We start from the raw sequence: 23,902 nt of genomic DNA, 5'->3' as shown, positions 1-23,902 counted from the left end.
AACATGTTTTCTCATTTTACCATCATACTCTGGTGTAGTTAAGGCAATATATAACATCTTGACAGACTAAATGTGCATAAGCAGCTTTTATAATAAATTCCAAACTATATTCTGATTGCTACTCTGGAAGTCAATTTCAACACGTATATATTACTTAAATGATAAAATGAGAAAGTGCCACAAAGAAGAAAAGTAGCAATTTTTTTTAATAGAATGTAGATGGGGCATTTCTGAACTATGTAATATAATTACCTTTATTGTAAAATAGAAGTATCACTTTACAATAAAAAAGGAAATAGCATAACCAAATATTTTGCACTTTTAATATCTGTTGAACGTAACTCAATATTCAACAATTTTGGAAATTTTGTGGCACAGTTACACTGAAGTCTATAACAATAGTCACGCTCATAGATCATTTATCTCACTCTCTTGTGCCAGACATCAAAGCAGGGCACAGCATGCAGTCGTACATACTTTTGTCCATTAAAAGAACACTCTAGGCATCCATAGACTGTCTCTCTTTTAGAATTTCCCATTCCACAAAGGGCACAAGGACCTTTTGGGATGTTGTTATTAAGTAAATTAACCCGGATATGAGACCCTTCTCTGAGATAGCTTGTAGAAATATCAGTCATGCTTGCAGCTTTTTCATAATAGTCTGTAAAAATGTCCTCCAAGTAAGCATCTGAATTAGCAATGATATCCATTACCCTTTTATCTGAAAAAGAATGCACACAAAATAGCAATGATTTGTCATCACACTATGAACACACCAGGACACATCATACTGTTAATCCACTGATGGAAATAAGTATGAATTATGAAGCCATATTAGAGACACCATTGTATGGTTGTAACTAGGTTTTCCATTGAAACCCTAATTTTGACACTTTTACTTCAAAGGGGGGGCAGAAATTTCTTACAGATATCTTCTGCCAGAGGACAATGTTGTTACTGGTGAAATAACAACCCTACATCTCATGAACATTTTGAGCATTTGGTGATAATTCACATTTGAAATGTTTCTCTAACTTCTTTTTTTTGGGGGGGGGAAGAGAAGGAGGGCAGGAAAAAGAAATGGACATCATAAACTCCAAATATAGTTTAATTCTGGTGTCCTTACCTCCAGGAGGGCCAGCACCTAATTAGTTTTGGAAAATTTGGTGGGTATATTTCTGAGCTGTTTATGGAATTCAGGACACTATTTACAATGATATGTGGGCTTACTGATAAGCTCTGCAGGAGCAGAGACCTCTAATCAGACCCCAGTAGCCTTTGTATTTTTATAAATATTCCAGCACGCAAAAAGTGTTTGTGTACATCTGCAGGATTTAGACTCTCTTTAGGAATAGGACTGCAATCACTCTATCCTCCCAATAGTGGTCAGTCAGCACACTCCAACAGACCAGGGATCATTTTCTTCCACTTCCAACATGAGCATACATGCCTCAGATCTTGAATGCTCTAAACACCCTAACAAGACAGGTTTGAGATAACTCTTGTACCTCATACAGGCCAGAAAGGTGAATGCAGATTATATTATAGTACAACAAAAAAAGACTATTACCACATTCTCAAATCTAAATTTGTCATCAGTATCTAAAAAGAAGTGAAGTAATTTCCATTATGAATGGGAGCTGCAGGTACTCAGCACCTTTGGAAATCAAGCCATTTTATTTAGATGTATAAATAAGATTTTTTGAACCTAATTTTAGGCACCTAAGGTTGAAAGTATTGGCCTATACTCTTTTAATACATATACCCAACATGGGACTCTCCATTTTATAACTAATGGAGTTGTTACACCGAAAAGCAGTGTATAAGCAATGAAGAAACACAGAGTACTGAAATCTGAACTTAGTATTTCCAGACTGATGTTTATACTTTTCGAAATATGAGTTTAACATGCTAATTTCTTGACTTTCATACTGTGAGCCAGATCTTCAGCCTCTCTTAAATCCCCTTTGCCCCAATGTGGGGCAAACGGGACTGAAAGCTTTCTTAAGACAACAGGAAAGGACTCCCCTACAGTAGGTAAATTCTATGTTGTCATAAGGAGGGCACAGCCATCCCCTACACCAGCTATTCCTGGTGCCCTATGCAGAGGCCATGTTCCAGGCCAAGAGTATGAAGCACTCCAAACAACTTGACCAGCAGAGTGATTCCTTGGAGACTGTTATCCACTGGTGCAGGTTAGAGCAGCACTGAGGCTACTTAAACTTGCACTACAGGTTGGTTTGGCCTCCAGCAGCCCCCAGGATCAGGGAGGGACAGTAGTGAAAGTAGAAATCATTTCTTGCCAGTATGCTGCACTCATGAGAGGGACACAAAGTGCGCGGGGGGGGGGGGGCACGTGACCTCCCCACATGACTACTACTCCCCTCCCCACCCTGGGGCCCCGCGTTCTCCCCATCCCTTCCCCATGATCCACATCCATCCCACATTAGTGGGGGGGCTCTGTCCTCCTCCTGCTGCTCTGGAGACTTCTGCTGTACAGACCCCAGGCAGGAGGACTCAAGAGACACAACTGCGTGGCTGCGTGGAAGGGCTGGGAGCCGGGCTGGGGGCGGTACAGCCGCATCAGATGAGCTGCTGACGTGGGGTCACCCAGCAGCCCCACGTTCTGCTCCTTTCGCCGCTGCGGTTCCCAGGAGATCAGGGCTCTCCAAAACCACAGCAGTGAAAGCAGCAGAATAATGTGGGGCCACTGGCCCCACACCAGCAGCTCCTCCAGCGTGGCTGCTGTACTACCCGCAGCCTGACCCCCAGCCCTTCCATTTAGCTACTTCTCCTGAGTCCTCCTGCCTGGGGTCTGTACACCAGCCCTGCCAGAGAACAGGGTAGGGGGTACAGCAGCCCTGCCAGAGGAGCTGCTGGCGCCCCACGGTCTACTCCATTCCCCACTGCAGTTCCCAGGAACTGAGCAGAATGTGGGGCTGCTGGTCAGTCCCACGCTGGCAGCTTCTCCGACGCGGCTGCTGTACCACTCCCAGCCCCGCCCCCACGGCCCTGTCCGCCGGCAGGGCTGTTGTACAGATCCCAGGCGATGCAGCCGCATGGAAGGGCGGGCTCCTCCTCTGTCTTTCCGGTATGCCGTACCAGCTATGAATATCTTAAGTCGGTGTCCCCAACCTTTTTCGTCTGGTGGGTGACATACGACGAGCCACCGAGGACCGTGGCCAGCAGATGAGCATCCGCCGAAATGCCACCGAGAAGCAGCAATGTCAATAGGCGTCACCACCGAAATGCTGCCGAAAATCAGCGGCATTTCAGTGGCAACGCTTCTGGATGACGCTGCTTCTCGGTGGCATTTCGGCGGATGCTTGTCCGCCGGACAGTACGTGGGCACACATAAATGCCCCGGTGGGTGCCATGGCGGGGGCCACTGTCTTCAGTGGTATGGCATATCAGACTGTACCACCGTACTTGCACCACTGAGGAGGGGTAAAAGTGGAGTAAAGGCTCCTACACAAAGGGCACCATTAGAAGCAGATGTTTACTGCACCACCACATTTATCTTTATTCTTGTATTTGTGGTTTTTCCTATTCTTTTTATAAGTAATACTGAAAATGGGGCCTTATACTTCATTCACTGAAGTAAGTAGCAAAATTCCACTTGACTTCAGTGGTCCAGGATCAGGCTCATACTACAGTAAATTTAACTACCAGGGATGGGAAATATCCAGTTTTTAATTGTAGCCAACATACAACATTGTTAAAATGTTTTCATGTTATTTGAAGATAAGAAAGAAAATCTGTAAGTAGATAGAGGCCAATTCCCTGTCAATTGAAGATTATGCCCTACTGAGAATTTTCTAGTATTTTAAATGAATAAACATTTACAACCTCAACTTTATCTTATCTTTATGTATCATCCTTTGATATCGACTATGCAATACTTTCTAAATTGTAAAAATATAGAACAAATTTACATACTAAGATGTTGCAGTTGTACAATTAGTATTTATGATCACCAGTATCATTTATTTTAAGAAAACAATTAGAAGTTTTCCTGATAAACAAAATAATATATTCACATTAATTAAAAATATAATTATTTAAAACCAGACTCTCTCCATTAATATCTTAAAATCTTTACAATTATTTTGAACAGATCTGATCATAGCCAAAATAGCTATTATCTTGGTGCAAATTTTAAAGTGAAATTCTATCTTGATTAGATGCTTTTGAACTTCTGACCTTTCCTACTAAGTCAAAGAAAAAAAACCATGCACTTAATCCATTTGATTAATGTATTTGGACATAAATATCAAACATCATACTTCGGTGGAACAGATTCCTCCTTAATTTGTTCAGTGAAAATGATCTAGATTGCTCTTTTTCAAATCCTCCTTTTGAAACTGGAGTGACACAGAACTCTGTATTAAAGGAAAAAGTAGAACCTTCAGAACCATGAAATTCAAAAGCTAAACAATTTCAAAACACAGCTTAGTACAAAATGTTTTCTGTTATATAACATGTATTATAAAGCTAAGAGAATGCTTAGAATTAAATACAGCTTTCCTATTAGTCATTCTACTGGTCTTTAATTCCTAGGAAAGATGGTGTAAAACAACATGCACACAGTGTTAGCACAAAAAATGAGATGAAGCATGAGAGAGATCAAGATGAGATGAAGTAGCAACTACTTCATTTATTAATTTAGATGGTTTATAGTGACCTTCACATTAAGCATTTCCTTACGGTTTCCTGGCCAGATTACATGCCTAAGGCAGTCAGCATTCCATTAACAGACTGCCTCACGTTTGGAGTAAAAGCAGAGTCACACACCCATTTGAAACCAAAAACAGAAAATCTGCAATTGTGAACGGTTTTCTGTGATTCCCAACCATGTTATTCACCACATAATCAGCTGTAAAACTTTTAAATTAAACATAAATAAAATTCTTAAATTTTTTTGCCTCTAAGATTGTAAATAAAAGGTTTTGAAGCAAACTGATGCCATACTGTCTTAATTAATTTACAAAGAACTGTAAAGAGATATACTCTCATTCATCTGTATTGTGGATTACCTCTGCACCTTAATGATAAAAATTTAAATATCAATATTGCTATTTCATTGGTCATTTTAGTAAAAACATCTAACTAATGCACCTATCCCCACTGTGCAATGACAAAGTAAAATGGAAAATAATTCCAAAATTAGGATTTATGTGTTTAATTTAATATCAAAATGAATATCAGAGGGATTCTGTACTGCTTATAGTATCTTTTTTCATAGTTAATTCAAAAACTACTTTGGTTTTTTTAATACACATAAGGTTGTCAGAGAAATGTAAATGTGTCACTATTCTTCAAAATTCAGATGTATCTCCTATGTGTTGCAAAGCATCTGGGGCCCCAGTCAGAACCTCTGACAAGTGAGTAGTGTTACATGCATATATGGAGATAAGAATTACCTCATGGAATATTATCTATCTTTTTGGTTATATTTTTTAAATACAATCTAAATTATATGGTCACTAAAGGCCTGATCCTGCACTTCTGAAGTCAATGGGAGTTTTGCCATTAACTTTAACGAGTGCAGGATCAAGCCCTAAAACTATATTATGGGTTATTATTACCCCCATACTTCAACTGACTGAAGGTTCCCATCTAATTGTAGTCCTGGGCTGGGATAAAGCACACTGGGAAACAAGGGGAATTTATAAAACCATATCCTTTCCGCAGACGGGGAGAGTATTAGGCAGGTCAATCCACTTTGTTTTGTGTAACTCTTTGTTTTTTTAAAACTTTGTAAAGATTTGGAGGTGACCGTTTCTGACTAGTCTCTGACTGTGTTTCATTGGTTTGGGGCAAACTGAAATAGAAGCTCCAGGCAGGAGAAATATTTTTGTTCATCAGTTTCACAGACATGCCTTTTTTAGAGGGGCCTGCCATGCCACATTCTTCTTTTATGGAGAAATGGATCAGATGGCCCTAAGATATTCAGTTTCTTACAAACCAGCAAAGGCATAAATTGATATGCAGATGCATTTTTTTTAATGTTTCACTGCGGTTTTCATTTTTCAAAAACTTACATTTAAATATATGTTATAGTTAATTCTGTGAAAGCATTTCCAGGATAAATCAGACCGTTCAATGCCCTTCATATTTATCCTAGCAAGAATTAATTGTGGATTAAAGCTAAGGCTCTGATGAGGTCAGACAACTGACATGTATAAAGTTAAGTATGTGCATAAATATTTATAGGATTGGGGCTGACACATGTCAAGTCTCAGTTTAAGAACAATGTTTTAAATAATCAAATTACTATATTAGCAATTATAATAACAACAAAAAAATTACTTACCAAAATTACCATCTAAGTGAATATAAAGTTCAAATACACTAAATGCAATAGTTGTGTGAGCTGGAAAAACAATAGCTTTGTCTCGTCCCTTGTGATTTTGGTCCTCAATAATATGAAACTATGATTTAAAAAAGGAAAATTTTATTGCATTGAGAAAAAATATTTACAAAAAAATGTTTTGAACAGAAATGAAAATTAAGAGTAATAGCTTTAAAATATAGTATGAAAAGACTCTTTTGAAGTTGAAGATCAAATTCCACCTCCAAAGAAATTTTCCCAGTTCTCAGCAGCATATTAATGTCATCCTTTCTTTTCTGCACTTCAGTAATGTTTGATAGAGAGAAAGTATCAACTGGCCATAGAAAATTAGGCAGTATATCCGATACATAAATTAGTGATAAGCATACCTCAAAGGACTTGTAGTATTATGCAAACCTAATTATCAAAACTTTCTGAGATCCCTTCTCTCTGTGTACCACTGACAGTATCATAGCTTTATCCTTCCAGCACCCAGACTCCCAACAATCCTTAGCTTTCTGACTTCCTGCAACCAGGTCCAATCATCATATCTCCTACTTTGACAGGTCAGTCACAGTTTCTATTTGAGGAGAAGCTAAGAGTCCAGTCCAAAGCCCACTGAAGTTAATGGAAAGAGTCCCATAGACTTCACTGGATTTTGGATAAGGATCTAAAAGACCTGCTTCTGTCCTCCCAATAGCAGCTCCTTTTTGGAGGAGTCAGAGTGGGCCTCTCTCATGTTTGGATGAAACAGCAATGACAGGACCAATATCTTGTGTTTCCATTCTTTAAATATTATATGGTCTGGGACTATATGCCATAAAGCATATAAAACCTTAATTCAACACACACGTACACACCACATCCCATCCCACCTTTGATTTATCTCAACTGTTTTCTGTATCTTCACCCTGACCTCTGTCTTTGTTCATTTGTTTTTCACTTCTCATCTCTTTTCTTCTCTGTGTATTTTTTCTAGTTTTGCTTTCTATTTTTCCACCTTGTTTTTCTTTTCACACCTCTTTTTTTCCCTGTTCTCCCTTTCTGGAATCAGGAGGAAATTTTGATCATATTTTTCACCTAGGCTATGATTTTCTTTGTATGGGAGTGAAGAAGAGTGCAGTTGATGCCAACTGAAAGTGAGTAGGTAAGACTGGCATCAAAATATCTTCAAAACAAATTTAAAGAAGTACAGATGCCCCCCCACCCCGACTTCCCCAATCATTGTGTTCTGGAAAGCCTTGCGTAACTCGAATTTTGCATAAGTCGGAAATGTATACCCATACATTACGCAAAAATTTCCGCAACTCGAAAATCTGATTACTGGCTTATGGAACTTTTTCTGTAAGTACGAATTTGCGTAAATCAGGTCTTGCATAACCCGGGGAGCGTCTGTAACTGTAAATATCACACTATCCATCAAAATCAGCTCTCAAACTCAGTTGGGCTGATCCTAAGCACTACTCTTCCACCTTTCTGTCTGCCATATGGTTTCTTATGCAGTTTGCCTTTTAATTTAATAATTTCATTCCAGATTGCACCTTCTCATCTATAGCACAGTAGCTGGTCCATTTTTAAACGAGGAATTAGCAGCTTTTAGAAGCAGTACATTCAGACTCATTAACCCAACAGAAGGGACTGGGAAGGGAGAGGATATGTGTATTATTATTACTGTTATTATGATGGATGTGTAAGGGACACATCTGGCTCCCAGCCTGGTCGCTAGGCAACCCAGCAAGTTCAGATAGGCCCAATGAGCCCCTTCCAAACAGTTGCACTTCCTGATTGGGCAGAGGAGCCAACGGTTTGCTACTTGAACCTTGAAGCCACCACATGGTGGCTGCTCAATGCATCCCACACCCACAGCCATGCTTACTCTGCTCTCACTTGTGCTTCAGTCCTTGCACCAGGCCCTGGCCTGCTTCCCAGCCCGTTCTTGCTCTAGCTCCAGCCTAAACCTGCTTCATTCCCAGTCTCCCTGTTCCATTCTGGTTTCTAACTTCTAGTTCCAACTCTTTGCGATGTCCCTGGCTACAATTCCAGCTTACCCTTTGTCTTAAGATTCTGACTCCAGTTCTCAGCTTCAGTTTGGCCCCTTGATTCTGACTCTAGCTTCATCCTTAGACTGGTGCCTGATACCTGGATCCTCACTTATCACCTGAATTGCCACCACAACCACCTGGCAAGGTCCTCCTCCATCCACAAGGTAGGCTGCCCAGGCCCTGGTAGCTTACAGGATGGCTATAAAGCCAGTTCTAAGGAATCTGGGACAGATTTCACTAGAACTGACTGGGATTTCACTAGAACAAGACTGTAACTAATCACTGCAAACAAAGCCATCTAACCACCCTAATCCTATATAACTATAAATAACACTGTATTCAGTTCCATTCACTATTAATAAATGGTAAATTGCATGACTGGGGGAATTAAATTAGAACTAGCTAATTCCTTCTTTCTCCATTCTTTTTAAGTGATCTGTCCCCTTCTGCCTCATGCAGAATCTGGCTTGCAACCAAGTTTTCTAATTGTAGAATCTGCATTTATATAAAACAACCAATGTAAGATGCTCCACTATATAAAATACCACAAAAGCTTCATATACATGAATAGTTTTTCATGTGTTTAAAAAAAAATAAGGCCCTGTGTGAGCAAAACAACAGTACTTGTTACTCATAAGACTGGTGATTTTTAAATATGAAAAAGTGTACCAGTCTGACAACCAAGTTCTCCTAGTAATGTTTTTAATTATAGTTTATTAAAATAAAAACATGTCAATATGGAGAGCTTCACACACACAGCGTAATTATGGTATATGGCCTATTCCAATATTAAATTAATAAATAGAGTGGGGTGAAATTCTGGCCCCAATGAAGTCAATACAAGTTTTGCTATTGACATCAGTGGAACCAAAATTTTACCCCAATATCCTATACTGGCATAGTTTTCTCTAGATCTGAAAAGCAGAGAGAGGGTCAGAGTCTAATTTAACTTACATCAGTACAATTCCATTGACTTACATTGGAATTGTTCTGGATTTACACCAGTGTAAATGCAATTAAAACCTGGTCACAGGTCCTTACAATAAGAATACGCGTCCCTGCTATCCATTTTATTAGTTAAAGAAGTCTATTAAATATATTTACCCTCATTGTTTCTCCACGCATACCAGCATGCACAGATAATGAGCATTGCCGTGTTGTTCTAATACTTTCCATGACCACACACAGAACCGCTTTCCTACTTTCTCTTGATTGTCGGACTAGGCAGTGATCAAAGTTAATTTTTCTAAAATTAAAGGAGAAAAAAAATCCACAGATAATTAGCAAATTAAAACAGCAGCTAATAAACTTAGACATTTTTAAAATCAGCAGGCTTGGCTAACTTGCATCCAAGAGTTTAAAAGAGTTGGCTGAAGAGCTATCGGGACCATTAAAATTGATTTTCAATTAGTCCTGGAACATAGGGAAGTTCCAAAGGACTGGAAAAAAGCTAATGGGCCAATATTTTAAAAAGGTAAACAGGAAGACCTGGGTTATTATAGATGGATCGACCTGGGTATTTATAGGCCTGTCAGCCTGACAACGATTCTGGGCACTAAAAGGAACAGCTGATATGGCACTTGATTAATAAAGGATTAATGGAGAGTAATATAATTCGTGCCAATTAACAAGGATTTATGGAAAACACATCTTGTCAAATTAACTGGATATCTTTTTTTGAGATTACAGGTTTGGTTGATAAGGTAATAGCATTGATGTAATATACTTTGATTTCTGTAAAGCAATTGACTTGGTACCAGAGATGACTAGTACCTGCTGAGAGTCGGGGGGAGGGCACAATTTAAAGGTTCACCCCCCCAAACAGCTTGAGTCATGGCCCCCCAGGCATGCCCCTCCTCTTACCATCAGCAGCTCCTCCCTGCAGCTCCCAGCTGTTTACTGATGCCTCTCCACCCATGGCAGCAGTAAACCCACCCAGCTTGCATGCTCCAGCAGCTGCTGTGCAGGGAGGGGACCCAGCCACACCATGTGACCAAGCAGGGCCACCAAACCCTGGCAAAAATCTAGTGGGGGAGGCATATAACTCCACATGCCCTCCCCCCACGTCATCTCTGCTTAGTACCACGGTCATTTTGTTTAGAAAACTAAAACAAATCAAATTCATAATAACATACATTAAATGGATTAAAACTGGTTCAGTGATAAGTCTCAACATGTAATTGTAAACCGGGGATCATCATCAAGCAGGTGTGTTTCTAGTGAGATTCCTGGTGCTATGCTATTTAACACTTTTATCAATGACTTGGAAGAAAACATAAAATCATTACTGATAAATATTTGCAGAGGACAGAAGAGATTGGGGGAAATGGAAAACATTGAATACAATAGGTCACTGACAGAAAGTGATCTGCATCACATGGTAAGCTAGATGCAAGCAAACAATAGGCCTTTAAATACAGCCAAACATAAAGTCACACATCTACAAATAAAGAATGTGGGGCCATACTTATAGGACCAGGGACTTCATTCTGGGAAACAATGACTCTGAAAAAGACTTGGGGGTCAAGGTGGATAATCAGCTGAACATTAACTCCCAGCAGTGTGACACTGTGGCTAAAAGGGCTAACGTGAACCGTGGAAGAATAAAAGGGGAATCTTGAATATGAGTAGGGAGTTTATATTACCGCTGTATTTGGCATTTGTGCAACTACTGTGGGAATACTGTGTCCCGTTCTGCATCTACACTTCAAGAAGGATGTTGAAAAATTAGAGAGGGTTAAGAGCAGAGCCATTAGAGGACTGAAAAACATGATTTATAGTAATAGACCCAAGGAACTCAATTTATTTAGTTTATCAAAGAGAAAGTTATAGTCTGTGAGCAAGTCATCCCATAAGTACCTACATGGGGGAACCGAAATTTGCAAGAGGACTCTTCAGTCTAACAGACAAAGACAGCAAATGTCTGGAAGCTGAAGAGATACAAATTCAGGCTCAAAATAAAGCACTTAAAAAAAACAGTGGGGGTAATTAACCATTAGAACCATTTACACCAAGGGATATGGTGAATTCTGTATCACTGGAAACTTTGAAATTAAGATTGGATGTTTTTCTAAAAAGATATGCTCTAGTTCAAACAGGAGATAATTCATGAAAGTCTTCTGGCCCGCATTATGCAGGAAGTCAGTGTACATGATCACCAATGGTCCCTTCTGCCCTTATAAATCTATTTAATATATTCATAAGTGATCTGGAAAAGGTGGTGAACTGTGAGGTAGTAAAATTTGCAGATGATAACAAAATTACTCAAGATAGTTAAGTGCAAAGCTGACTGCAAAACATTACAAAGGGATCTCACTGAACTGGGTGACTGAACAACAAAATGGCAGATTAAATTCAGTGTTGATAAGTGCAAAGCAATGGATACATAAAAGTGATTGGGTCTAAATTACCTGTTACCATTCAAGAAAGTGATTTTAGAGTCATCATGGGTAGTTCTCTAAACACATCCTTTCAATGTGCAGCAGCAGTCAAAAAAGCTAACAGAATGATAGGAACCATTGGGAAAGGAATAGATAAGACAGAAAATATCATGATGCTACTATATAAATCCAATGTATGCCCATGCCTTCAGTACTACATGCAGTTCTGGTCACCATCAAATAGAATTTGAGAAGGTACAGAGAAGAGCAACAAAAATGCTTAGGGGTATGGAAGAGTTTTCATATCAGGAGAGATTAAAAAGACGGACTGTTTAGCTTGGAAAAGAGACAACTAAGTGGAGGAATATGATAGAGGTCTATAAAATCATGAACGTTATGGAAAAAAGTGAATAGGGAAATGTTATTTACCCCTTCACATAACACAAGAACAAGGGGTCACCCAATGAAATTAATAGGCAGCAGGTTTAAAACAAACAAAAGGAAGTACTTCTTCACACAACACACAGTCAACCTGTGAAACTCAATGTTGTGGAGGCCAAAAGCATAACTGGATTCAAAAAATAATTAGGTAAATTCATGGAGGACAGGCTCATCTATGGCTATTAACCAAGATATTCAGGGACACAACTCCATGTTCTGGGAATCCCTAAACCTCTGGCTGCCAGTAGCTGGGACTGGACGACAGGGGAGGGATCAGTCGATAATTACCCTGTTCTGTTCATTCCCTCTGAAGCATCTGGCACTGGCCACTGTCGGAAGACAGAATACTGGGCTGGATGGATCACTAGTCTGACCAGTATGGCCATTCTTATGTTCTTATTAAATGATCATACAGCAAATCTTATTAGTTGATTTACAGTTCTCAAAGCCTAACCAAAAAAAAAGCAACTAATCACACAGGATTTCAATGTAATCTCACATAATCTAACCATCGAATCACTTGGGCCAAGTATATAAAAATTATAGTACTAACCTAGTAGTAAGTTCTTTAAGTAATGTTGGTACTTCAACCTCATGTTTGGTCACTATACCAAATGAAGCTTTTACTGCAATAGAATCTGATCCAGCAATATTGACCCCAACATCACTCATTATCTGATTTCCTCGTCTACCATAGAGTGAAACATCTGATTTGTCTTCATAATTCAACAGCTGATAGGATGAAACACCTGAGGAAAAGAGGATACTTGCTGTATTTTGGGGGGGAAAAAGTCTCATGCCCATATACAGAAAATAAAATAGAAGTCCATTAGGTTAGAAACAGAAAAATACCTAAATACACAGACATTAATGGCTGAGAATTATAGTAGCGATTCAAACCAAGTCTGGCATAGTGCAAAACTGTTACTAATTTTACAGGACCAAACAAACTAAAGAATGGGGGTACCACTCTGAAAATATCAAAACACAAACTTTATTCTTTTGGGGTGAAATTCAGAGCAGCAGAAGGGTCTTGGACAAAAATCAGACTTATTGGAATTCTTATAAAGTACCCTTTCATCCATAGATATCAGAGCTCTTTACACAGGTGAGTAAGTGTTATCCCCAATTTATTAGTGGAGAAACTGAAGCACAAATGAAGTGACTTGTCCCAGATCACATAGTACATCAATGGCAAATCCAGGAACAGAATTTAAACTCTTAACACCCAGTGTAATGCCCTATACTAGACCACATCGCCATTCTCATGATATTAGGAGTGACTGTGGTGGTACATTGGGCCTTTGGTTGGTACAAGGGTGGTTTATTCCCTCTGATTTTTTTTTTTTTAAACACAGTCCTCATTGCTGAAGAGTCCCATATAAAAATCATTTTAATAAGTGCTGAGTTTCTAGTTATATTTATAGTGGCAATTTAGCTGAATTTGTTTTTCATTTCTGTAATACCTGTGTGACACACATGAGTACTAGTAGCATACCTGGCTTAATTTCCTGGCCCCCATCACCTAAAAGGAGTCAGTTAGAAAAGGTTAATACGCCTGTCACATGATACGATGCAGCATCCATTGATTTCATTGTCTACTTCTATAATTTCTTCTGGAGAAGTAGCAAAACACATAGTAAATCGTCTGACTTTCTTGAAATTTTGCATGTATGCAGATCTTGGTATGAACTAAAGAATCAATTTTTGTTTGAACTCTCTTCTAACTTAATAGGCATTTTTAGTTAATATTTTCCTTGTGATTCACAATATATTTCTGTTCTACTTGTGGAAAAAATTAGAAGATACTGGTTGACAATATAGCAAGACTGAAGGCTTTTATTAACAAAGGAAGTTACAGACTTTACATGAAGTGAATTTTAAAGCTTTTGAGTGCCACTTCTGTTGTGATTTTATTTTTAATAAAGTGTTTCATATATTTCTCTCACAATGCTAAGTGGCTTGTCACATTTTCCAGTATCTTCGTCATCCAAAAAGTAGAAATTCAATTACAAATTAAAGCACATTGTCCTCATGAGATGTAACCCCTATTGAAAAGACACTGTCAAGGTGTTTTGTTTGTTTGACCTTTTTAAAACTAGATTTTACAAGAAATCTTTTGCAACTTTTACTTACACAAGTAATCTTATTGAATTTCTCATACGTGCAAGGCTAGAAGAATTTGACCCTATTTGTGTGTCAAGCCTCCGTGTAGTCTTGAAAAAGAAATGTTTTTCCTTAGTGGATTTTTCTGCTTTCAAGTGCACTCACTGCATTAAAGAATCATTGGACCAGAGTGAGAAGGAATGACTTCATAGCCTGGTGGTTAGGGCACCCATCTGGGTCAGGGAGACCCAAGGTCCAGTCCCCATGCTCCAATGATCCTTTAATTATTTATACACAGTTGAACAGCTTCAACTGAAGAGAGTGAGAGAGCGAGCCCCAGGGTTCAGCGGTTAGAGGGCTCTCCTGACACAAGGGAGAGTTTCTGTTCAAATCTTCTCTCCCCATCAGACACCAGGAGGAACTGAATCTGGATCTCCCCCATCCCAAATGAGTGCTCTAACCGGGAGGCTAAAGTTATCAGGTGGGCACCACCTCTTTCTGTGTGGAGTGAGGTAACTACCTAACTCCCCCTTATGAGAAACAGCTTAGGTGGTGTCTAAGCCACCTGATGCTAGGAGAGGGGGTTCTTGGTTGTGGAACACACATAGAGATAGACACTTCTCTGCAGCCCGGAATTAGCCATCTGTCTTAAAAACAGCTTAAGTCACACAGCTCTTGTCAGTCTTTCCTACTGGCTAGCTTAGGCAGCTCCCCATCTAGTGGATCGCATTCTTAAAGTGCCTATCTTGTGACATTCATTGTATAGGGAGTTTAGGCACCTAACTCAGGCTATGTAGATCCCAGGTAGTTCCAATTTTCTAAGCACCTATAAGCTAGGCATTGTGACATTCAGCATCACACCACTTTTGTGGATCTGGACCTATAGTTTAAATTTTGAACCTCCTACTTAAGACAGAGTCTCCCTAAGATTTATTCGAATTATACATATCTAGAGGTAGTTACACTACTGAAATATTTCACTAAATTATAAAAACAAATTACTATGGCCCAATTCTTCAATCAGATCTGCATGGGCAGACCCTTGTGCTTGAACAGATCCCCATTTAGCTGGTACAAAAGTTCAGTCACATGAATCAGGACTGGAGCCATTATTTCTATTCAACAGTGACGCTTCATGGAGCTGCGCCTTGAAACCGTATATATAGTACAATAGAACTTTAAATAACTGGTAAATAACATAGGCTAACATATTTACCAGGAATCTTTTATGATAATACTTTTTAAATACACATGGCTGAATTATACTTGCTATTTATTAATACACAAAAATAATCAAGATTTGTCAATAAAATGGATTCCTGAAAATTATTCCAGAATTTTAGCCATTTAGTAAACATATTTGTGTAGTTTTTTAAATAGAAGTTTGACTATTTTTATAATTTATTTTTTCATTTCTCATTAATTGCATGACTAATGAAGATAATTATATATACTAATTAAATATAAACCCGGTCTATGTTTACTGCAAAACCTTAATATTTCAGGTCTCAAAGAAGAACAGAAAAACTTACCAGCTGAAATTTCTTTCTCTCCCTGAAGAATGTCTTTTAGGGTGAAAGGTGTCGAAGCAAATTTAGATTTTTTTGAAAGAAAACATTTTCTCTTCTTAATAACAAGACTCAGAGGTTGGTATTTGTCAGCTTCACTGAGGCTAGGAACAGGGACTAATCTCCCACTGTCACCAACTTGCTTAACAAAGTTTTTGGTAGCAGCAGCAAACATAGTATGGCATTAATAATAATAAAAAACCTTGTATCAACTACAGCTTCCAACTCTCATACTCACATGGCAAAACTTAAAGTCTAGCTGCTTTGTTTAAAGCCTAGTTACATTTTACTTGGAGAAGAGAATCAGTAGGGTCATCACCAACCAGCTTCTACAGTGTATTGTTTTCCAACTTCCTTCTGTTGTGCCATCTAATCCAGTGCAATGAATAATAAATTAACTGTGTAAACTGATACAGAGATAATGGCTCAATTTTTAGTAGTATAATGCCATTATTTGAAAATACGTAAGATGATTGCTGTAGAATCAAAAGACTACTAAATTCTGCAGTCATCTTTTTTTGTTGTGATTGCAAAGACAATGATATATTTGCTGTTTAATGTGCCTGTTATCCAGCTGATCCCAAAGTGCTTTACCAATGGGAATTCACCTGAGCAGACCTGTTGAGCTACACAATTGGAGGCTGGGGGAGGTTCCTTTCAGTAGAGGTTGAATAATAACTCTATTAAAGAGCTCAGCCCTGAAGAAATAAACTTCAGATTGTGTGAGCCTTTCTAATTTTTTTCTTTAGTTGATGTGTACATACGACTTTACTCAAAGTTAGAGGATTTTACTGTATGTTAATCTCTGCTTTTCTCACGCTGGGGAGAGACTTTGCTCTGTGTGTTGTGACTTTTGCTGATGTTTACTGTCTTTTCTGGCTGGTTGGTGCTTTTGGGTCAGGAGGGCTTGGTACACGTGTAATATTTTCTGTTTCAGAAAGGATATTCTTGTGTTTTATTGCCTCTCCCCACATGATTATGTGTGGATTTTGTTCTGTGAGCTTGGGAGGGCAGAGAAGAATTTAGCAGTTTGTTCCTTCATGGATGGTGGTGTGTCTGTGGGGCAGAGGAGGAAGGTTGCTGGGGTGTGTCAGCATTTGGTAGGAGGGTGTGACATAGTAGGATACAATCCAGGCTAATGAGTAGCTATGTCACCCCTTCCCTGTAACCTGGGGTGTCTTTTACAATGCCTTGCTGCTGTAGCCTTAACCTGGACTGCTCACAAACAGTCACCAGCATGTAAGTCGCTCCCAGCTATGTCTGTATGTGTGCTGCAGCCAGCCACCCACACTTCTGGATATGTGGACTCTCTACTCAGACCCTATGCCACCAGCACGCCCAGCTATCTCTGTGACACCACTGATTTCCTGAGGAAACTACAATGCATTGGTGAACTTCCAGAAAACACCATCCTGGCCACCATGGATGTAGAGGCTCTCTACACCAACATCCCACACGCTGATGGAATACAAGCTGTCAGGAACAGTATCCCTGATGATGCCACAGCACAACTGGTTGCTGAGCTCTGTGCCTTTATCCTCAGACACAACTATTTCAAATTTGATGACAATATATAGGAACCAACCCATGCAACACCTCGATGCCAACTCTGCCCACATATCTACACCAGCAACACCATCACAGGACCTAACCAGATCAGCCACACCATCACTGGTTCATTCACCTGCACGTCCACCAATGTAATATATGCCATCATATGCCAGCAGTGCCCCTCTGCTATGTACATCGGCCAAACTGGACAGTCTCTAAGGAAAAGGATAAATGGACACAAATCAGATATTAGGAATGGCAATACACAAAAACCTGTAGGAGAACACTTCAACCTCCCTGGCCACACAATAGCAGATCTTAAGGTGGCCATCCTGCAGCAAAAAAACTTCAGGACCAGACTTCAAAGAGAAACTGCTGAGCTCCAGTTCATCTGCAAATTTGACACCATCAGCTCAGGATTAAACAAAGACTGTGAATGGCTTGCCAATTACAGAACCAGTTTCTCCTCCCTTGGTTTTCACACCTCCCACTTGCATCTGAAGAAGTGGGTATTCACCCACGAAAGCTCATGCTGCAAAACGTCTGTTAGTCTATAAAGTGCCACAGGATTCTTTGTTGCTTTTACACTGACTAAACTCTTTAGGTCAGGACACCGTCCCTAGAGTATTCAATAGCTGCTGCCTTTGTTTCCTCAGGTGCAGTGAATGCAAAGGGCATGGAAAGAGACAGAGAGGGGTGCCTTCGGGTGTTTGACCCTCCTTTTTATAATTTCAGTTCCCCTCTTGAAACATTTCCAGCTGAGACCCAGGAGATAAAGAGTCTACCAGGAAAAATATTCCCTGATGGTTTTTTCACCTGTTTGAACTTCATCTTTCCTTCCTGCTTGATGACTCTGTTCACTGGTTAAATGCAAATTAAAGCAAGCACACAGTCCTTTGTTTAGGACAGACCAATTTGCCAATATCTGTTTGGGCACACTGTGGGGTTTGGAACCTGGGTTAATAACGACCACATGGTTAGGAGACATGTTAGAAACTTCCCATACAATGTTGCCATACATTGTTCACCAGGACATTACTAAACAGCAAGCTATGGATTTTCAAGTGATAGCTTACAGGGTATATTTTGTATAAAGATTACTACAATAGTGTATAGGGGATAAATTAGGGTTGCCAACCCTCCAGGATTAGCCTGGAGTCTCCAAGAATTAAAGATTTATGCCATGTGATGAAATCTCCAGGAATAACATCCAGCCAAAATTAGCAGCCCTAGGGTAAACCCGGGGGTGTACTCCACCACAGAGGGGCACACGGGATTTTGCTAGGCTTTAAGTGTGTTCATATACATGAGCGGAGAGTGGCCTATCCTGGGACTGACGGAGGGGGAACATAGGGCTTCCCTCTCTGCCCCCATGGCTGTGTCCCGGGGGGGGGGGGAGGTTGTGCATCACTCGCCAGGCCAGGCCATACAGGGTGCGCTGGGCGAGGGCCGGGCCCATCTCCCCCGGCCCCACAGGGTGCGCTCCGCGGAGGGCGGGAAGGACTGTCGCCCCCCGGCACGTGCCGGGCCCCGCAGCGGCAGGAAGGGAGGGGGCCTGTGCCGAGCAGGAAAGGCAGGTGGCACCGCCCCGCTCGGCCGGCGCGGCCCCGCCCCCACAACACGCCACTAGGGGGCGCGCTTCGCTGGAGGCGGAGGCGGCGGGCCCGGCCCCGCCATGTCTCGGGAGACGTTCCCGGCCGCGACCCAGCAGAGCCCGGAGGCGCAGGACGAGCCCCGCAGGTCAGGGCGCAGCGGGGCATTGTGGGTAATCAGGGACCCCCTCCCCCCGCATTCAGCGGAGGTGCGCGAGCGGCCGCGGCCAACTGCTGCCTGCGGGGCTGGGACCGGCCGGGCTCGTGCCCCCGCCCCATTTTCGCTGGGCCCAGCTGCCCCGGTTCGCAGCGGAGCGAGCGGGGAAAACGCCGGTCCCTGCCCGCGGATTGCCCAGCGTGAGCCCGGTCGGCCCCAGAGAGCGGCCAGCTGCGTCCCGCCCTTCCCGGGCTCTGACCCGGCGCGGGGCCTTTACCCCCGCCTGCTCTCCGCGCAGCCAGCGGGGCTGCGCGTGTCGCTGCTGCACCAGCCGGCGCTCGGCTCAGTCCCTTACCCGCGGAGGCAGCGTGATGCAGTTAGAGGCAGGCTCAGTAGCCCTTGCGCTCAGCTCTCCGTTGAAGACACCTCTCAGTCATGTCCGTGTAAAGTTAACGCTGTTAGCGCCTGTAAGCAGGACTCAGCATCCCTGAAAAGGAGCCACCTTCGTGGTAGAATGTGACAGCTGTTCAACATGGCCCACTTCCTTCATGCACCCTGTCCAGTTCAAACCAGAAGCGGTGGACTTATATGTAGAGCGACAGTAATCACCCCCCTGGCAAGAAAGATCCTGATCCTCAGAAGTATTTAGGTCCCCAAGAGCCCATCTTTAAAACAGTGCCATGGTACATTTTGACAAATGCTCAGGAACTTGTTTCATGATACTTCCAGCAGCATTAATGTTCTGTCATCCTAGTGGTGTAGCAAAATAAATAATGTAGGGAAGGGGAAAAGTAGTCCAGATTAAGTTCCAAGCCAGACAAGGACAGTGTTTGTATACCATGATCTTACAAACCCATGTGTTTGACTTTAAGCGTGTGAATAGTCCTGGCCTAAAACACCAGTTCCTGAAATAGCTAGGCTTTTGTTGGAGGACAGCTCTCCAGATACCGTTAACTTTTGAACCTGATAAGTTTTGAGATGGGTGCAAGCTCAGTCGTCTATCGACCTGTCACCTTCAGATCCTCCTCAACAATGATTGTTTCTTTGCTGTGGAGAATTATTAAGCGCTTTCGGTATCCAACCACTTGTCCATGTTGTAACTGAAGACACTCCCAGTTGTCTTGGTGATCAGAAGACAGTGTTAGTTACTTGTAATATAATGTTATTTGGCAAATATTTTCTTTCCCCTATTCCTATCTGCTAATAGAACAGTTGCCTACAAAAATCTGGCATTTGTTTTCTATCACATTATATAACTGATTCGTTATTGCTGTGTTTAAGACTGATCCTGTATTTTAAGTGTTTGTTACCTAATTTGTATTCTGGTTTCATAGCATGCAGCTTCCAACTGAAAACCACTTTCCCTCCCCCATTAATTGTCAGTGCAGGCTTTCCGCATAAAATAATTTTTCTTTCATCATTTAGTAAGATCAGTTTGATTTTTCATAACTTGAATGGACGATGACAAGCTGTCTTGAAGCACAGGTAATGAGAACCTTTCACAAGGAGGTCAGTGATTTGAATCCAGTGGGGTTCAGTAGTAACCAAAATTCAGAGACCTATGTAAACTAACTAGAGTCCATCTGTTTTTTTGTTGATAGGTGTCTGTATTACAAAATGACATTCTTGTTGGCAATTTCAACATATTGAATCATCAAAGTCTATGTGTGCTTCTCATTTTAGGCAGCCTCTTTAGAAGAGGGCTGGGGTACACAGGATGGCACTTCATAGAGAATTTTGCGCTGTCACTACTGATACTATAATAATGCTGTGACTAGTATCCTGATTTGTCAATCAGGTATTTTTTGTGCACTAAATTTGCTTTACAATGATAATTCTGAATAGTCTGCAAATGCATGTAGGTCCTCCTGATGCAAAAAATCATACATGTGCTTGGCTTTAAATACTTGTTGCCTAGCCTATTGGGTATTAAGATAGAAAAGTCTTGTAAATCTGAGAAACTGCATGGGTTTTTTTTGTTTTCAACATATCCCTCTAACTCTATCCCTTCTTTTTGCCAAAAGCTTTTGCCAAATCCTGTTGCTTTTTCCTCCACAATGGTTTGTAAATTAACTTTTCTGTCTTCCCAAATGCTAAATACAGACATGCCTTAGTTTAGCTTAGCTTGATCATGTTGTGACCTACCTGTTTTTCCTCTAATCACGAAAGTTCTCAAACCCCTCAGGGGGTTGCAAGGTTGTTATGTGGAGGCCTCAAGTATATGCCTCCCAGCTAGCTAGCAAGTCGGCTGTGAAGTCTGCACTAGTAAGTCTGCTGTGAAAAGTGATATTAACAAACATACAAATATCACATTAAAATAGTGTTAAATAAAAAAATGTTTTTAATTTATAAAAGGGGTTACACTCAGAGGCTTGCTGTGTGAAAGGGGTTGTAAATACAAAAAGTTTGAGAACCACTGCAATCTTTTTCCTTTCTCTGCTGCAGCTAAAATACTCTTCCTTTCTTGCTGTTCTAGTTTTGATGTGCCCATCCCTAGTGCCTCTTATTGGGCATTTTGAAACAAGTTTAAGCTCAGACTTCTGAATAGCTTTTCCACCTACCTACATCTCTGTTCTTGTTTCCTTCTATGCTGCAAAATAAACTTCACATATATGAATGGATGCAAGGCCCTACACACTGAGAATTTCATTAAACTATTTTTTCCTCATCCAGATTGGAGGGCGGGGGGGAGGAGATTGGTAATTTTATCCTTTTACAGTAGCTAGAGCTGGTTTAAAAAAAATTGGAAATTTGGGAGATATTGGCCTAGTGAATTGGGACTCAGTAAACTTGGGTTCTATCCTGGTCTACCATGGGACCTTGGACAAGTACTTTGCTTCCCTATAACTTGGTCTCCCCATCCCAATGTAACGATGCTTGTCCTTTTTTGTAAAGTGCTTTGAGATCTGTGGATGAAAAGCGCCACAAAAGCCAAGTAGTAAAATTATTTCTTCAGTGTTTCAGTGAAAAAAAAACAAGATTCAGATTTTTCTGACCAGCTTTAAATACAGTTTTCCCTTCTAAATTATTTTCTTTTGTAAATTATTCATCGGGAAATCTTATTCTTTTCTTTGCAGCTTGGAGGAAATGATTGTTGCCAAACCAGGGAAAACACCAATTCAGTTGTTACATGAATATGGCACGAAGGCTGGTATCACTCCTGAGTACAAGTTTGAGAAGGCTGAAGGACAAGTACATCTTCCAAGTTTCACCTTTAAAGTCACAGTAGGTGAAATAACGGGCACAGGTCTGTAATGTTGCTACCCTTTGGTATGGTTGTTGGCAGTGGTTTAAGAAAAAAAACCACAACTTTACATTATTTCTAATGTATTTTCCAATGAAAACAACAACAACAAAAAAGTAATGATTTGACCATTTCATTTATTTAATAGGTTAATATGCTTTGCTTTTGGTCCTTCCAGTACTTGCCAAACTTCAATAGCTTTGCCTAAAAAGCAAGTTTTTAAACTTTGAGTTTCACATGTGACTAAACTAAACATTAAAACAGTGCAGTTTTAGGCTGTTAATTCTGATTTGATATTTTCAGAAAGTACAGTAAAAAGACAAAGATAAATATTACCTTGGCTAGGAAAGAATGTTCACTGGCTGAAGGGAAAATCTCCAAGAGCTGCCTGCTAGCTTGAAGATTCTGGAAAACCCTAACCTAAATAGGGCTGTTGATTAATCGCAGTTAACTCATGCGATTAACTAAAATAAATTAATCCCAATTAAATAATAGCGATTCATCACAGTTTTAATTGCACTGTTAAACGAGAGACTACCAATTGAAATTTATTAAATATTTTGGATGTTTTTCTACATTTTCATGTATATCTTGTATTCTGTGTTGTAATTGAAATCAAAGTGTATATTTTAATTACAAATATTCACACTGTAAAATGATAAACAGAAGAAATAGTATTTTTCAGTTCACCTCATCCAAGTACTGTAGTACAATCTTTGTCCTGAAAGTGCAACTTTCAAATGTAGATTTTTCTTTTTGTTACATAACTGCACTCAAAAACAAAACAATGTAAAACTTCAGAGGCTACAAGTCCACTCAGTCCTACTTCTTGTTCAGCCAATTGCTAAGACAAACAAGTTTGTTTACATTTACAGGATATAGTGCTGCCCTCTTCTTACTTACAGTGTCACCAGAAAGTGACAACAGGCATTTGCATGGCACTTTTGTAGTCAGCATTGCAAGGTATTTATGTGCCAGATATGCTAAACATTTGTATGCTCCTTCATGCTTCGGCCACCCTCCCAGAGGACATGCTTCCATACTGGTGACATGCGTTAAAAAAAAAAAAAAAAAAGAAGTGTTAATTAAATTTCTGACTGAACTCCTTAGGGGAGAATTGTATGTCCCCTGCTCTGTTTTACCCACATTCTGCCATATATTTCATGTTATAGCAGTCTCAGAGGATGATCCAGCACATGTTGTTCATTTTAAGAATATTTTCACTGCAGATGTCACAAAATGCAAAGAAGGTACCAATGTGAGATTTCCAAAGAGAACTACAGCCCTCGACCCAAGATTTAAGAATCTGAAGTGCCTTCCAAAATCTGAGAGGGATAAGGTAGGGAGCATGCTTTCAGAAGTCTTAAAAGAGCAACACTCCTATGTGGAAACTACAGAACCTGAACCACCAAAAAAGAAAATCAACCTTCTGCTGGTGGCATATATAATGAGCATGCATTGGTCCACACTGCTTTGGATGGTTTTCA

General features: G+C 40.4%; 2 protein-coding genes across 14 annotated transcripts in view; one reads left to right on the top strand and one right to left on the bottom strand.

Annotated features, from left to right (window-relative positions):
- Nucleotides 1-230: 230 nt before the first annotated feature.
- PJVK (pejvakin) overlaps nucleotides 231-23,902 on the bottom strand; it is a 39,479-nt gene continuing 15,807 nt past the window's right edge. Inside the window, exons 1-7 of one of the 6 annotated variants that reach the window (XM_045032106.1) lie at nucleotides 15,836-16,538; nucleotides 13,696-13,722; nucleotides 12,751-12,946; nucleotides 9,481-9,622; nucleotides 6,317-6,434; nucleotides 4,287-4,382; nucleotides 231-721 (exon numbers count right to left, since the gene is read on the bottom strand). In XM_045032106.1, the coding sequence (XP_044888041.1) occupies nucleotides 420-721; nucleotides 4,287-4,382; nucleotides 6,317-6,434; nucleotides 9,481-9,622; nucleotides 12,751-12,946; nucleotides 13,696-13,722; nucleotides 15,836-16,046 (1,092 nt within the window). In that variant the 5' untranslated portion in view covers nucleotides 16,047-16,538 and the 3' untranslated portion in view covers nucleotides 231-419. Of the gene's footprint in view, nucleotides 722-4,286; nucleotides 4,383-6,316; nucleotides 6,435-9,480; nucleotides 9,623-12,750; nucleotides 12,947-13,695; nucleotides 13,723-15,835; nucleotides 16,539-19,526; nucleotides 19,623-23,902 lie in introns of those variants that run through there. The other 5 variants (XM_045032108.1, XM_045032109.1, XM_045032107.1 and 2 more) reach the window with 5 other exon arrangements.
- The window catches only part of PRKRA (protein activator of interferon induced protein kinase EIF2AK2), a 29,532-nt gene continuing 14,050 nt past the window's right edge, over nucleotides 8,421-23,902 (top strand). For 2 of the 8 annotated variants that reach the window (XM_045032114.1, XM_045032116.1), the window contains exons 1-2: nucleotides 19,027-19,162; nucleotides 22,249-22,418. In XM_045032114.1, the coding sequence (XP_044888049.1) occupies nucleotides 19,098-19,162; nucleotides 22,249-22,418 (235 nt within the window). In that variant the 5' untranslated portion in view covers nucleotides 19,027-19,097. Of the gene's footprint in view, nucleotides 8,541-19,026; nucleotides 19,184-19,312; nucleotides 19,855-20,382; nucleotides 20,970-22,248; nucleotides 22,419-23,902 lie in introns of those variants that run through there. The other 6 variants (XM_045032118.1, XM_045032120.1, XM_045032113.1 and 3 more) reach the window with 6 other exon arrangements.

This window comes from Mauremys mutica, chromosome 10, assembly GCF_020497125.1.
Source record: "Mauremys mutica isolate MM-2020 ecotype Southern chromosome 10, ASM2049712v1, whole genome shotgun sequence".
In the NCBI taxonomy this organism is placed as follows: Eukaryota; Metazoa; Chordata; order Testudines; family Geoemydidae; genus Mauremys; species Mauremys mutica.
The sequence above is the reverse complement of the archived record's forward strand: the minus strand, read 5'-3'. Positions and strand labels throughout refer to the sequence as shown.